The sequence below is a fragment of the Aedes aegypti genome, chromosome 3 (genome assembly GCF_002204515.2).
Source record: "Aedes aegypti strain LVP_AGWG chromosome 3, AaegL5.0 Primary Assembly, whole genome shotgun sequence".
Classification (NCBI taxonomy): domain Eukaryota; kingdom Metazoa; phylum Arthropoda; class Insecta; order Diptera; family Culicidae; genus Aedes; species Aedes aegypti.
In genome coordinates this window covers 15523817-15539075 of record NC_035109.1, presented here as the reverse complement: position 1 = coordinate 15539075, position 15259 = coordinate 15523817, and the positions used below count along the sequence as shown (strand labels likewise).

The window sequence follows — 15259 nt, the reverse complement described above, 5'->3', positions numbered from 1 at the left end:
AGTTGACTGTACCAAATATCATAAATTTGGGTTGTAGAATAACTTTTTTCTGTAAAACTGTTACTTTTCAAAATATTGAAAAATTGACGTTTTTATGCTAAATTTGATGTTTGTGGTAACTAAAAAAATGTGTGTAAAAAATCGTGAATTTTTAGCTAAGTAAAATTTAAGTTATGTCTGAATTGCGATTAAAATTTCATGGTCATCATGGGTTCAATGAAAATATTTCTATCCTATTCTATTCTAAGTGCTTGCACAGCCAATTATGAAAAGCATCCTGGAAATACCTGAAGTTTGTTCTGATATTTTCTTGCCAGTATTAATATTTGCAGCATATCGGTGATATGATACAGACATTAAAATGGCCAGGCCCACTGTGCAGACAATGAAAATATTTCCACTCTTTCTGGAGACTACCTTTTTTCAATAACCTTGGAGTAAAAATCTAAAAAAGATTTAGACGAGTTTTCTTGTCTAATTCTGCACATTTTTAGAAAAATTTACAGTGTAAAAAGCTTGCCCGCCGCCACCAGGTGCGCTAGTGTTCACGTTAATTTTGGCAGCTGTTTTTGCTGTCATCTTTGCTATCTGTTCTGTGGTCTTAGGCTACCCCTTCCTCCCAAAGCGTTATGTAATTTGTAGGATAGTTCTTCAAATCAACTCCTAAACTGTTTTTTTTTTTATCAAACACTTTATTTCTCATGTAAATGATTTTGATTATCACAAATCAGACAAAATCCTAATGTTAAATATCCAATATTAAGGTATGTGAAAAGACTGCTTTCAAGACTCTTATTTCTTCCTACATGGTTCCTCATTTCGACACTCGCCCGTCGGCACTACTTTAGCCATCCTTTTTTCAGTTCAATGGTCCACCAGCGGTCCCCAGAATAGCCGGGAAACGTTCTCCTCCCGTTCGGTGAGGAAGAAGTCCCGTCCCAGCTTCAAGAATTCGTCCAACGTGACCTGTCCGTCGCCGTTCTTGTCGATCACGGCAAACGAAACGGCGGCATCCTCCTCCGTGAGGCCCAAACAGCGGAAGAACAGCTTGAACTCGTTCAGCGAAATCGATCCGGAGTGGTCCTTGTCGACCGCTTTGTACAGGTACGGCAAAAATCGGTGCACCTTCTTGCGCAGGTCCTTGTCGTTGACCACGTGGTGCATGTCGGCCAGGTACTGCTCCACCGTTACCAGGTTGTACGGTGTGATTTCGCCCCACTGCTTGATCCAGGTTTCCTAAGGAGGGATAAAAATGAAATTTGATGAAATACAGAAGATGTTTGGTAAGTGAGCAACAAACCTTCATGATTTCGCGGAATTCTTCCTTCTCTGCTGGGCTCAAATGACCCTGGGTGGCGAAGTTCTCTGTCAGTAGCATGAAGTCGTCGTAGGAAATGACACCATCATTGTTGACGTCCAGCACGCCGTGCAGGGTACGCATCTTTCGTCGCCAAAATTCGGAGTTTCCCTAGAAATGTTGGAAAATATGTCTCAATTAACACAATTTCATGAGAAAAAAGAACAAGAACATTTTTATGAACTTAGTTTTCTACTGAAATTTGGCCAGCCACAAGTCCTCAGTAATTCTTATAAGAATTTTCTCACAAGTTTCTTTAAGAAAAACATTCTTCTGAAAATATTGACTTTTGCTGTTCAGAAACGAATGCACAAGCCGTCCAAAATCCCTATCGATACTGGATACTTCAAGCAAAATGAAGGAAAGCTACTTTCGGACAACAAAAACTACCAGAAGTTAATTGATCAGTTGCTGTATGTGTCGGTCAACACTAGACCGGACATATTGGCGGCTGTCTCCATCCTTAGTCGTCCAACACAAAACGACTGAAACGAACTCAAGCGGGTGTCCCGCTACATGAGGGCGCACCAAAGACTACAAGCTGCGAGTAAGTGATAACGCGAAATCGGAAGACCTGGTGCAGATTGGGCCGAATTTTCAGAGAAGATCGGAAATCCAACACCGGCTTCGTCATGATGTTCAACGGCGGAACTATTAGCTGGGCGTGCAGGAAACAGATGTGTGAGTCATTGTCAACCGCGGAGGCAGAGTTCGTGGCGCTCTCGGAGGCCACACAGGAGCTGATTTGGCTGAAGCGTCTTCTAAACGATTTCAACGAGCAGCAGAGCAACCCTACCATTTTTGAGGATAACCAGAGCGCACTGAAGATGCTGGAATCTGAAACATTCAGCAATAGAACCAAGCACATTGCCACTCGGTTTCAATTTGCACGAGACGTGAAGGTGAAAGGAGTGGTCCAATTCGTGTATTGTCCCACTGCAGAAATGGCTTTCGACCTGCTGACCAAAGTTCGGAAGGCCAAGCTTCGGACGATTTGCGGACTAGAGGCACCGTGTTGAGGAGGAGTGTTCGTGGATCGATGCAACACTGTGGTCCTAGAACTTCATCACAGCAACATATTGTTTTATACCATGTCAGATCAAATGAAATAGGTTTTGTCATTCTATAATAAACCGTTAACCAGAACAGTTGTCTTCCACTTAAGCTCCCACGTTAAATCAAACCATACACGTGAAGGATCAGAATAGGAACATCGTAACAGGGTCAACAATAAAGACAGGATAACAAAGCAAGGGTGAGCAGAACGAGAAAAGGATTCTGAAAGTAGGACTGAAGAAGTTTCTACATTGAGGCAAATAAAGGAAATTCATAGACAAGCTGAACTACGACCAACAGATAGATTAATAGTAGTTTACGGAACAAGTTGCAGAATGATGATTTTTACAGCACGAGTCGTAAATTTATCCTACGAGGCTTGCCGAGTAGCAGGCCTTTCTTAGCCGAGTGGTTAGCAAAGCAAAGCCATGCTGAAGATGTTTGGGTTCGAGTCGCGGTCGGTCCAGGATCTTTTTGTAAAGGAAATTTCCTTGACTTCTATATAATAATCGTATAATCGTACCTGCCACATGATATACGAATGCGAAAATGACAACTTTGGCAAACACATCTCTCAGTTATTAACTGTGGAAGTGTTCATAAGAACACTAAGTTGAGAAGCAGGCTCTGTCCCAAAATTGACAGGGTGTCTACTCATTTACAGAAATGAAATTCCCTGAGATTTCCAGGTTTTCCAGGTCAAAAATATCAAGGTTGTATAAATTCTTCAAAATGCATAAATGATAAACGAATAGTTGATTTCATTTAAATTTTTCATATTACTAAACAAAATTTTTATTTTCGGTTTGTTCTAAACGTGTAAACAGCATCAGAAAAACAAAATTAAAATTCGGTGATTTATATTTATTTTCACAGAAAACAATTATTTTTATCAAATGATCTAAAAATACCTTTAATGATCAAAATCAGACATGAAGAAAATAGTCTATCCGAACTTAAGGGAAAAAATTTCTCTAGAGTGTGTTTTTTTTTTTAAAGGCACTCTGTGCTTGTGGCCACTACTGTGCCGGATTCAGTTGATCTGTAGCTTCTTCTTTACCGATACAGATCTATTTTCAACTTATCTATATTTACATCTTACTTTCACTCTCTCCTACTCTTTTCCTCTCACACCGAGCAGGTAGGAGAGAGCTCTGCTGTTAGTGAGGCTAGCTGCCTGCGAAGAGGGTCAGTTTGTCTCAGTCACCATCTGATACGGAGGATGGATGTGCTCCGGTCCTCCGTGAGGCGTCTTCTGGTGGCTGGACGGATTTTTTTTTGTGGAGGGGGCTGGGAATCGAACCCATGACCTTCCGCTCATGAAGCGAAAGCGTAACCTCAAGGCTACAGACCCCCCTAGAGTGTGTTTTGTGTTTTTTTTTAAGATTTTATCTTGAACAATGCAGAACCGACATGAACCAAAAAGAATACAAAACAGACATGAATCATGAATATGAAAAAAAAAACCAACATGAAATCTCGTCATGAGATTTTGGTTCCTCATTTGAACGGACAGTCCTCTAAGAATGATTTAAGACTTTTTTGGAGTCCCTTGAGGTTACGACAAGGTACTGTGGATTTCTTTCACATCTCACTCCAACAATCTCACGAGTTTTTTTTTTTGTGGTTTTTCAAGAAGTTTCTAAGAAACTCTTCCAAGAATTTAGTTTTGGATAACTTCAAGAACTCAATCTGCAGCTTTTCTGGGGATAACCATAGAAACTACTTTGGAGATTCCATCAGGAATCCCTACAAAGACCGAGGAGAAATTTTAAAAGGAAGTCTCAGGTTCTCAAGAAATATATCCATTGATTTCCCTAGGACTTTCTTCAACATTCCCGTTTAGAGCATCTTCAAAATTCAAAATTCATTCAATAATTCCTGTTATTTTTTTTGTATTTCCCAAGAAAAAAAAATCTAGTCTGTCTTGCAGAAATTTCACTAGGGTAATATCAAGGGTTTGATTCAGATTTGTTTGGCAGACATTTTGAGAAAAATCCGCGTGGAATTTCTAAAGAAAATGTTTGTTTTGTGTTCTAAGTATGCCTTGATGAATTCTTACGAGGATCTCTGAAAATACTACTGTATTCTTAATAAAATTGTTCTTAGGATTTTTTAATGCGAAACCTTGAATGAAGTTTTGAAGAATCCATGGAGATTAGAAATATTATTTGAAAAATTGTTAGTCAAATGTTTGAACCACAGCAATAATAGTTTGTTGAAATGATGAGAGAAAGTTCTGGAGGAACTTAATGTGGAATTCCAGGTCAAATTTTTCAAGGGATTCTTGGAAAAATTCATAAAATATTTCATCGAATAATGTCTGAAAGAAGCAATTCTGTGCTGAATGTTTATAGAATACATAAAAAAAAATCAATTTTTTTCAATCGGCGTTATCGAAACTATGGAAAAAACCTTTGTGGAAGAACTTCATAAGGATATGTGATAAATCTCATAGAAAAAATCGCTGAATGAATCAGTGGAAAAACATTTGGAAGAAATCCTGGGATAATCACTGTAATTTGTTTTTAGAGTGATCTGTGTGAAAATTACTGGAGGTAATAATGTTGCAAAGTTATACGATTATCTTGACAACATTTTTGAAGGAATTCATTTGAGCATCCCTTGAAAAATTGCTGATAGCATCCCTCGAGAAGTTTATAAAGATATTCCAGAAATAATCACTAGAATACCTGAAGCATTCCTGGAAATTTCCTTCAGAACTTGTGGAATAGTCGAAAAACATTTTTGTGAACAAATTTAAATTGTTTTCAAATAAGTTTCATATGCTCATGAACGACACCCAACTGTAAATGGGAACTGTACTTGCCTTTCCCAACTTTCTTATCTTAAGTTAGGATTAGAGTTAGGTAAGAAGTTAAGATAAGGACGCTATTATCTACACATGTTTTTGATCGGATAAATAAAAATCGTTAGAAAAATTTTAGGAATGAACATATCTAGTAGCTGCTTGACAGCGGCGCAGCCGAAAAATTTTATGATTAAAAAGATTTTCTGTCACAAAAAAGATATATTCTACCTAGTATCACTGATTCAACAAAATTTCCCTGATTATGGCCGAAATTCCCTGAGAATTCCAGGTTATTCCAGGTTGAAAAAAATTCCCTGATAATTCCAGGTTTTCCAGGTTTTTCCAGGTAGTAGACACCCTGATTGAGTTCTGCAAGGAGTTGCGTACAACATTTTTTGCAACTTCGTAGAAAACCACTTGAGAGTAAGGACTGTTCATTTAATAAAGTGGACACCTTGTGCATACTGTATCTTTTTAATTTATCAATGAAATTTCAATCTGTTTTTTGCACATCGTTCGACTAGTATTGTACAATGTTGTGATAATAAAAATTCTCCAAAATAATTAATTTTCACGCGAATATGGAACAATGATTAGAACGGTCGATTTTTTGGAGGTTATCAAAATCAATGATTGTTAGAAATTGGCTGGAAAATTCAACAACTTATATTTTTTATTTTCAAAAAAGGCTTGTTTTTCGAAAGCATCATCAATCAGAGGCCTGATAGAAAAAATCAAGTTATTTTTGGAACAACAATGTTACAGATATAATAAAATCATTTTTACCCCATATTTTCTAGAGAAACTATTTTAAATTTGAAGGGAACTGATATGAGTAGAATCTTTTGATTAAAAGTACGTCCTGACGGAAGTCCTAATATAGTTTTAATATGAAAAATAACTTACGCCTTCATAGAGTTACTTATTTAGTCCCCACGTCACATTTGAAGCACAATAGAAACACAATTGCTTTATTCTTAGAAGACCTTTCAAAGTACATTGACAATCATCAAAATTGGCAACACTGCTGTAATAAAATCTATTTTATTTTCCACATATTATTTTCATAAAATGTTATTCTAAGATTACCAATTGAAATATTCGGAAAAAAACATTTACAATTTGCTGTAGATCGATGAATATGAGTACACGATTTTAAAAGTATGAGACTTTCTAGTAAAACTACCATAAACAGTAAAATTTGTACTTAAGACTGTGGTTTAAACGCACGATTTAGCTTTCGTTTGTACAAATATTGTTTCTTTAGTGAAACAAACTAGTTTTGAACACACTTTTTGCTTTTCTCTTTTACTGGGAGTGATAGGATGGAGTATCAACAAATTTGACCATAAATGAGTAAATCACTAAAGTTACCTAATGTCAGAGAATGGTGGAATATAGTGAATTTTTTTAAAGCTATACCTTTAGTAGAATGGTAAAGGATATAAAGATACAATTTGTTCATAAAAATTGAAAGTTTTGTTTTACGAAAAATAATGTTGAACTTTGACGAACAGCTTTTATTAGGAGTTTTTGGAAAAACTATTTAGCTCTTCAACCAAAATCATTTTCTATGATCTTATATTTTCATAGCATTGTAAAATAATAGTTAAACGATGCACAGAAAACCGATTATGATTTTATCAATAAATAAAAAAAATATAGCATAAACAAAGTGTCCATTTTATAAAATGAACAGTCCTTATCAGAAATTATATCGGAATGCATTCATCATTATTTTACAATTTATGAAAAATTGTTGTGTTATGATTCATAACGCAACTCAAAACAGTTGCGTAATGTATCATTACAGCATTGGTTTCAGTTTCGTAATGACTATTCCCGCACTGCATACTTCAGTGCAGGAAAGTAGGCCGTTTTAAGACAGATTGGCGTGATGAAAAACAGCCTATTACGATGAGAAAATGCAAAAAAGATCTACCGGCATTTAAGAGTACCCTGAAGAACTGTATACGCGGAATTTTGCATGGATTATTTTCGCTAGGCAATAGAAAAAGCATTCGACAGTGTTTGGCATGAAGGTTTGATTGTAAAATTAAAAAACTTTAATTTTCCAACATACATTGTTAGAATAATTCAAAGTTATCTGTCAAATCGTACACTTCAGGTTAATTATCAGAACTCCAGATCTGAAAGACTTCCTGTAAGAGCTGGTGTTCCTCAAGGTAGCATTTTGGGACCAATATTATACAATATTTTCACATCTGACTTACCTGAGCTACCTCAGGGATGTCAAAAATCTTTGTTTGCGGATGACACAGGCCTCTCTGCCAAAGGACGAAGCCTGCGTGTCATCTGTAGTCGATTGCAAAAAAGTTTGGATATTTTTTCTTCATACTTGCAAAAATGGAAGATTTCTCCTAATGCTTCCAAAACTCAACTAATAATATTCCCACATAAACCAAAAGCTCTTTATTTGAAACCTTCAAGTAGACATGTTGTCACGATGAGAGGGGTTCCAATAAATTGGTCAGATGAAGTTAAGTATCTAGGGCTCATGCTAGATAAGAATTTAACTTTCAAAAATCACATTGAGGGCATTCAAGCCAAATGTAATAAATATGTAAAATGTCTCTATCCCCTTATCAATAGAAAATCAAAACTTTGTCTTAAGAACAAGCTTTTGATATTCAAACAAATTTTCAGGCCAGCCATGTTGTATGCTGTACCAATCAACTCACCTGTAAAAAAACTGAACTGCTACGGCAAATGAAATGTAATATGTTGTTAACAAAATGTTAATTAAATCTTAAATTTGTTTTACCAAATTAGGATGATAGTGTTGTCTAATAACACAGAACACCTAGATATAAGAAATGAATGTAATGTTTGGAATGATACTAATAAAGAAATTAAAAAAAAAAAAAAATCGCTAGGCTACTCAGCATTTCGTAAGAATAATGTTCTGGATTCGGTGGTTCGGTAATGTTCTGCCTGAGTCTTCTTATTTCTGACTTTACGTCCCAAATGGGACAAAGCCTAATTCTGACGGGGTTGGTGGTCTGATGGCTACCGCTTCTGCTTCATATGCAGAAGGTCATGGATTCAATCCCAGGCCCGTCCCTTTCCTCGTACTTTGTAGTTGTATATCTCTCACTTGCTTCTATCTTCCATTCTAAATATATCACACTCAATCTATTCGTTCATAGCAAACGCTAGAACCAGAGACGGACAATAAACCGTTTCCCTAACGCTTCCTACTTCCACGCGCACGCCTTTCTTACGCCTGATACATAGGCAGTCTGCTAACCACAAAAGCAAACCTCTCTGCCATGCCTTTCCCCCAATCCATACACTCCCGCATGAACTGACGTGGATGCAGTGGAATATACGGTCTACGTGGGAGTCAGTTCAATGCATCATCAATTCCTCCCCCTTCCCCTCATTGGTCTGCATTCTGACGTGGCAGGTGCCATTGTTGCCTAAAAATAGAAGATCACCAGCACTTATACACTGAGGATGCCTGTTAGTCCCAAGCAGTCATTCGGTTGGTTCCTTGTGTAAGTGCAGCTGATCTGGCGATACTGGAGTGCATCCACGGGCGGCCAATCAAGCTCAAGCTCAAGCTCAAATGGGACAAAGCCTAATTCTATGCTTAGTGTCTTTATGGAGCGGTTTAGGGACAAACTGTCGAATGCGAAAGTGTTGAATCCCAAAACGTCGAAAGCAGTTTTTTTTTTCAACACCCATCTAAGCAATTGTTTTTTTCAGATTTATTTTAATACATTGTGGTTGATGGAATAACGTTCGGCACATGGCAAATGATTTATTCTTTCACAAGAGACACATTCGACGTTTTGTCACTCAATCTTATGATCACATCCACAGTTTTCAACTGAGAGCTTTCTTTGCCAATTTACCATTTTTGCATATGTATATTGTGTGGCAGATACGAAAATGTTCTGTGTGCTGGGATGTCGTGAAAATTTTCAACTCCAAAAGGATTCAAACCTACAATAATCAGCTTTGCCTTGCTGTATAGTTGCGTGTTTACCTCTACGGCTGTCAGGGGTTCAATCCTGACTACAATAATACTATGGAAAAAAATTATATTAGACAAATCTGAGTGTTATTGTGGTACTTTCGAAAAATTTTCCAATTATCTATTTGTGCTCTTCAAGAATGTGCTAATGTTTGTCTAAGGGAGGCTACGAAACAGACATCCGTATTTTTTCGTGATGATCCAGTATAGCATTGAAGACGCTTGGTGCATATAAATGCTATCCAATACAAGTCTTAGGAATGCATTATCTCATTGTGAAAGGTGCGTTGGTAAGTTAATATCGGATCCAGAGACACAGTTGCATCGAAGAAAATGAATAGGCAGGTGAACGTGCCAAACAAGGTTCATCTCCACAGTTCATTGACCGCCTTATGACCAGAATAATTTAATTTATAATTATGCTAGATAACAAAGATTTATATATTCCAATTTCAACCTTGACTCAGAAGCCGAATTTTATTCGGCATACATTTGGATGGCCTGATCACCTTGCTGCAGAATTTAATCCAAGCAATAAAAGAGACAATCACCCACTTTAGTCGGAGTCGAGCTAGGTAATCACATGCAAATGTCCACGCATATGATCGACACCCTTCCCATTCCAGGCAGCAGAATAAACGACAATCGTATTCTCCACTCGTTGCGGGACATTCGGGAATTGCTTACATGTGTTGGTGCGATACCACCTATACAAGCGTTTTCGTTACCGGCTGTTTATGTTATTATCAATTCTACTTCTTGTTCTAAACACCTACACATTTGTTTTTTTTTTTGCAAAAAGTTGTGTGATTTCTGTTTTCCAAAGCAATCCAATGTTAATCCAAATTAATATCATCATTTCATGACTCAATTGTTCAAAAAAGTTTGGTTTGTGTTGTTTCTGTATATTATCGAGTAGTGAACAAATACAAAAAATAAATTAGCTAAAAACGTTAATCTAATCGCCATGTTTTATGTTTTTGTTTCATGCCGGCATAATTGCGATTCTCTTTCGCAGTCGGCTTCGTAGCCTACTGTTGCGTAACTAAGTATTTGTGGGCTTGCCATTCTGCGCTGCTCTTTGGGTCGGCTCAGATAGAGCAACTCCGAAAAAAAAATCAAGGCCATCTTCTTAATTTCCAACACAATAAAAATGCTACATATCCCCCTCTCGTTTGCAACTTACCCTTTCCCGGCGGAGACCCTGCCTCTTGCTGTGAGTGTCCCGTTCATCGTCCGAGTCTGAATCGGAATCGCTCTCGTAGGCCCGTTCGGGTCGGTTAGCTTTTTTGGAGTACTTTCGCACATTGGTCGACACGAAATTGGGCAACGGTTGTCCGGCAGTGGTCTGGTCAATCTGTAAGCATTGGAGATCGATATGTTTTATTATTGAAAGTTCTTACACGTGTTTGTTTTATTACATCGAAGAGTTGTAAACATTGTTATGATTTCCGTTCCATGCCTAAACCTGAACAGATAAACATGTTTATGAAGTTGCTCTTCGCCCCATCACTTCACCTTTTGCAGTCGTTATTTGATCAGCCGATCACTTCTTGTAAAAAGAGAAACAAACTTGGCCTATTGGAAACAAGTTTGCAGCGTCATCAACTGTAGCAAATACGCACCGAAAGGACATCGAAGCGAACCACGAAGATTTGCATTTCTGTTATTGTTGGTAATTAGTGTTCAGGTAGCTGTTACGTTTAACTTTACCTGAACATTTCAAGAAATACTTCAACCAACCTTTTGTGAATGTGGGATTAGAGTAGCTCCGGTGCCATGCATTGTAGTAAGCGCTGCAAAATTTCGCTCCAGCAGCGGGATCGACGAGCGAGCACAATTTCTCAGCAGAGCAAAGGCCATCTTGGATGGTTCCGGTTTTGAATTTGATTCAATGCAATGACTCTGCCTTCTTTGACGAGGAACTTCCAAAAAAACGCCCGACAACACTCAAACAAACATAAGAACACTCTTGAAACAACGCAAAAATATTAGATACTAAAAATATTAAAACACAAAATCAAATCTTTCGAGCTCGAACAAAACGGTTGTGATCGCACACGCGGCTAAAATGGAAATGACGAATTTTAAATTCGAACTTCGGGCTGATCGTCGTATTGTGTTTTAATGGTCTACGCAGCAAGCACTCTCCTGCAGGCGCAAGCTACAGTCACAACATTCAAAAACACCAACAACAACAAACGACTTCTTTCGTTCGCTTGCCCGATTCCCGTCTTCAGTTCTATGCTTCCACACAAATACATAGAGATGCCGAAGCCGAAGACGAAGACCCTATCTTTTATTTTCGGTTCTTTGTTTCGATGCCTGGAGTCAACTCCTAGCGATGGATTATAGAAAAGTGGTTCCCAATTCTAGATCTTTCATCGACTAGCTGCCATTAACGGGAGCAAATCCAAATCATCTTGGGTTTTGGAATGATAAGAAGCGTTCGTCCTATTATTCGAAAATTAACGGGTGTTTTATCTAAGTAAGTTGGCAAACGTATTCGATTTTAAATACTGGTTTTGAAAATTGACAGATTTACTAACGTGGACGCAGGATGATAAAAGCGTTCCTCAAAGTGCGTTCTTTTGCAAATAGATAAGAAGCTGAAAATTTCGTATTTATTTTCTCTTGGAGACTACAAAATAATTTTGAGCATTATACAATCTTATTTTACTTCGCCATCGAGTTTGTGTGATTTTTATTTGTTTTATTTTTTCCCCTTCAATAGTCTCGGGTCGTAAACTAATCCAGTAAATACAATAGATTTAATATTTTCCATCTTCTTTCTAATCAAGCCATCCATTAAGTGACGTCTCTGGGTTCAAAGATGATCATCGAGTGTCAATACTGGTGAAAGAACACAGCAATATTGTAAATATGAAAGAATCATATTTTTTTTCATATGTTACAGCTTTAAGTAGATATATATTCGTAATTTTGATAGTAAACATAACTTTTTAACGCCCACCTTCCTGACCTCAATATTTATCACAATTTCAATATCATATTATATCGCTTCCAGCCGGTTTTAGCGCAATTCAGTCAAATTCAGGGTCGATAATTTAATCCTTTCAACTTGTTAGCCGAGGTAATCGATGCCTAGACGAGCTATAGGAAAGAATCAACGTTTCTGGAGCTATAAACAGCCTATGGGACCCTATCCAAGAAGATGTGACCACAACGGCGCGGGATGTGATTGCTACTGGCCAACAACGAAAACTGATCAACTGATTTGATGAAGAGCGCCAGAGAGTTACAGACGTGCAGAATGTTGTTAGAAGCCGTATGCATTTGGTGGGTACCCGACAGAGCAGAGAGCGGTATAGGGCAGCGAAAGCCGTATCCACCGCAAAAATAAAAAGCAGCACGAAGAAAGTGTGGTAACTGAAGCTCAGGATAGTACGAACAGTAACGATATGCGGAGATTTTATGCAACGGTCGTTGGCTTGCGGCACAATCGTACCAGGGTTCACCATGTGCAATGATCGAAAAAGGAATTTGCTGACCGAGAAAACGGCGGTGGTTGGCAGGTGGAATGAGAATTTTCAGCAGTTGTTGAAAGGTGAAAATGGAAATGTAGCAAGAAACAGGTTGAACATTGACGATGACGACCAAGCTGTGGACCCAGGTAAGGTAAAAAGGCTGGCAGCGAACTAAAGAAGTGTAAGGCGGCTAGGAAGCGCAAGATCCCGGTCAAGCTTGTCAATCACGGAAGTGAGTAGCTTTTCCATTCGATCTACCAAGTTCTACTGAAGGTATGGGAGGACGGATAGTTGGATGGCCTCATACGCCCAATCTACAATAAATGGCACGAACTGGAGTGTGCCAATTACACAGGAATTACCTTGCTGAATACAAAATACTGTCGCACATCCTGTTTAACAGACTGGGATCGTCGGCGCATACCAAGCTGGTTTTCATGAGGGCTGCTCGACAAAGTACCAAGTGTTCGGTTTGCAAACGAGGTAACAACCTCGTTTATGACGTTAGACGGATTGAAGTAGGGAGACACGCTTTAGAATTTACTGTTCAACATTGCACTCGAGGGTGCTATTCGGAGATCTAGTGAGCACAAAAACGGCACTATCATAACATGGTCGCACATGCTCCTTGACTTTGCGGACGATATTGACCTTATTGGAATTGATCGCAGTTCAGTAGAGAAGCTCTTAGTGCTTTTGTAGAGAGTGTCAGCGCGAATAGACCTGACCATTAGTTCTACCAAAACGAAGTACATGGTTGCCGGTAGAGATAGAGGTAGGCCTATTGATGTTGGTGCTGATGTAGTGTTTGATGGAGAAGAGTTTGAAGTTGTAGATAAGTTTGTTGATCTTGGTATACTTGTGACATGAGATAATAACGTTCCCCGCAATATGAAAAGACGAATATCGATTGCGAATAGGGCGTTTTACGGATATCTTAGGTCCAGCAACTTGCAAACAGACACAAAATTCACCCTGTATACAACATTTATTCTTCTGGTGGCTCTCTACAGCACGAAGCGTGGACGTTGAAACAGGCTGACCGGAAAGCATTCGATATTTTTGAGCGAAAAATGCTGCGAACGATTCACGGTTGGAAACTCGAAAATGGTGTGTGTCGCGGACGCAGAGTTGTATCAAGTGTCTTAAGATGTGAATACAGTACTGACCCTATTTTGTCAGCCCCCGATTTTGCCAGCTTTTTGACCCGATTTTGTCAGCCCATTTTAAATACTTTAAAATTGTCTTCGTCATGCAGTACTATGTTTACATTATTACTGATGACGCATGGGCGTAACCAGAGGGAGCAATGGCAATGCCACCTTCTCTCTGTACAATAGAATAATTTGACTACGGGTGTTTGAATTCTTCGGAGATTGTCTCCAGCACTCTTATTTATGCAATATTTACATCATGATAGATTATAAAACTTAAAGAGAATGATAGATTATAGAGCTTATACAGAGTCTACCAAACAATTAAGCTTTTTAAGAACATCTTGCCATAAATTGTTTGATGTTTTTGTCAACAGCCGAGTAGTCGACAAACGAATTTCATAAGATTTCGAGTATCAGTAAATCTTGCTTCGTTACTTAGCAACATGACGATTATTGGTTAAAATTGAAAAACCGAAAAACACAGCCAGGTTAACGAAAAAGACACTAGGTAGTTTTTTCATAAATTCCTTCAGGAACACAATTCTCGAGGACAAGGCAACCGATTGTGCTGGAAATTTAATTCACTAGTCACTTGTTGATGGTGACCTATCGGTCAAATTGTCAGTACTGTTGTCAGTTTCTCTAGATTTGTGCTCTAGAAAATTCTCTTGAAAAACACTTTTGAATGAATTTCAAAACATTTTTCAGGAAAATTTATATAGAAATCATCAGTTGAAATATTCTATGAATTATACTTGAAGGAATTCCAAGAATAGCTTTGAAGCAATGGTATTTTGAAGGAATTTCTAGAAAAAAAATCTAAAGAAATTTTCATATGATTTTTTTTGGGAAAACCGATGTCCTAAGAAAAATTCTAGATAACGGTCATGCAGAACTAGGATTCAGATTGATTCCGGTTGTCTTACTGACCAGAGCAAATTTGACGATGAAAGGGATCACTACAAATCGAATCTTCAGACTTTTTCCAATAAATAATTCTCCAAGACGTTAAATGGATCCGTTACTCAAGATGCGTTGAGGATCTTTCTTTGCATATTGTGAAAAAGTAGGGTGGATATCCTGCATAGTTTATGGTTTATGCAAAACGGTGTAAAAGCAGTGTATAAAGATGGTTTTGGCGTGAAACTTGAGAATGAAATTGTGAGGGCCGCTCTTCTCCCCCTGATAAACAAAAAAAGCTGGCTATGCCCATGTCCCTTGCCCAGTAGTAGGTCGTAAACGTGGTTCATAAGCAAATATTAACACGTCAAAATTTGAAAATCAGAAACAAAAAATATGTCCCGATTTTGTCAGGTACCCCAGTTTGTCAGCCCAAAATTGGTCGGCGTTAAGTCAGAGTGGACCAAGTACAAAATTTGAGAAAAT

The 15259-nt window shown here is 38.1% G+C and overlaps 1 protein-coding gene across 1 annotated transcript; it reads right to left on the bottom strand.

Annotated features, from left to right (window-relative positions):
• Positions 1-669: 669 nt before the first annotated feature.
• Positions 670-11406, bottom strand: LOC5568051 (sarcoplasmic calcium-binding protein). Its single transcript, XM_001651937.2, has 4 exons — positions 10972-11406; positions 10415-10585; positions 1301-1468; positions 670-1236 (listed from the first exon to the last, which is right to left on the bottom strand). Exons 1-4 carry the CDS (start codon positions 11089-11091, stop codon positions 865-867), a joined length of 831 nt encoding a protein of 276 aa, XP_001651987.1. The 5' UTR covers positions 11092-11406; the 3' UTR covers positions 670-864.
• Between the last annotated feature and the right edge of the window lie 3853 nt (positions 11407-15259).

Excerpts from the sequence above, each read along its gene's own strand:
- LOC5568051 (XM_001651937.2), bottom strand. The coding sequence starts at position 11,091 with ATGGCCTTTGCTCTGCTGAGAAATTGTGCTCGCTCGTCGATCCCGCTG. Across the intron at positions 10,586-10,971 it reads TAATCCCACATTCACAAAAG|ATTGACCAGACCACTGCCGG; the intron begins GTTGGTTGAAGT and ends CAATGCTTACAG. Across the intron at positions 1,237-1,300 it reads AATTCCGCGAAATCATGAAG|GAAACCTGGATCAAGCAGTG; the intron begins GTTTGTTGCTCA and ends ATCCCTCCTTAG.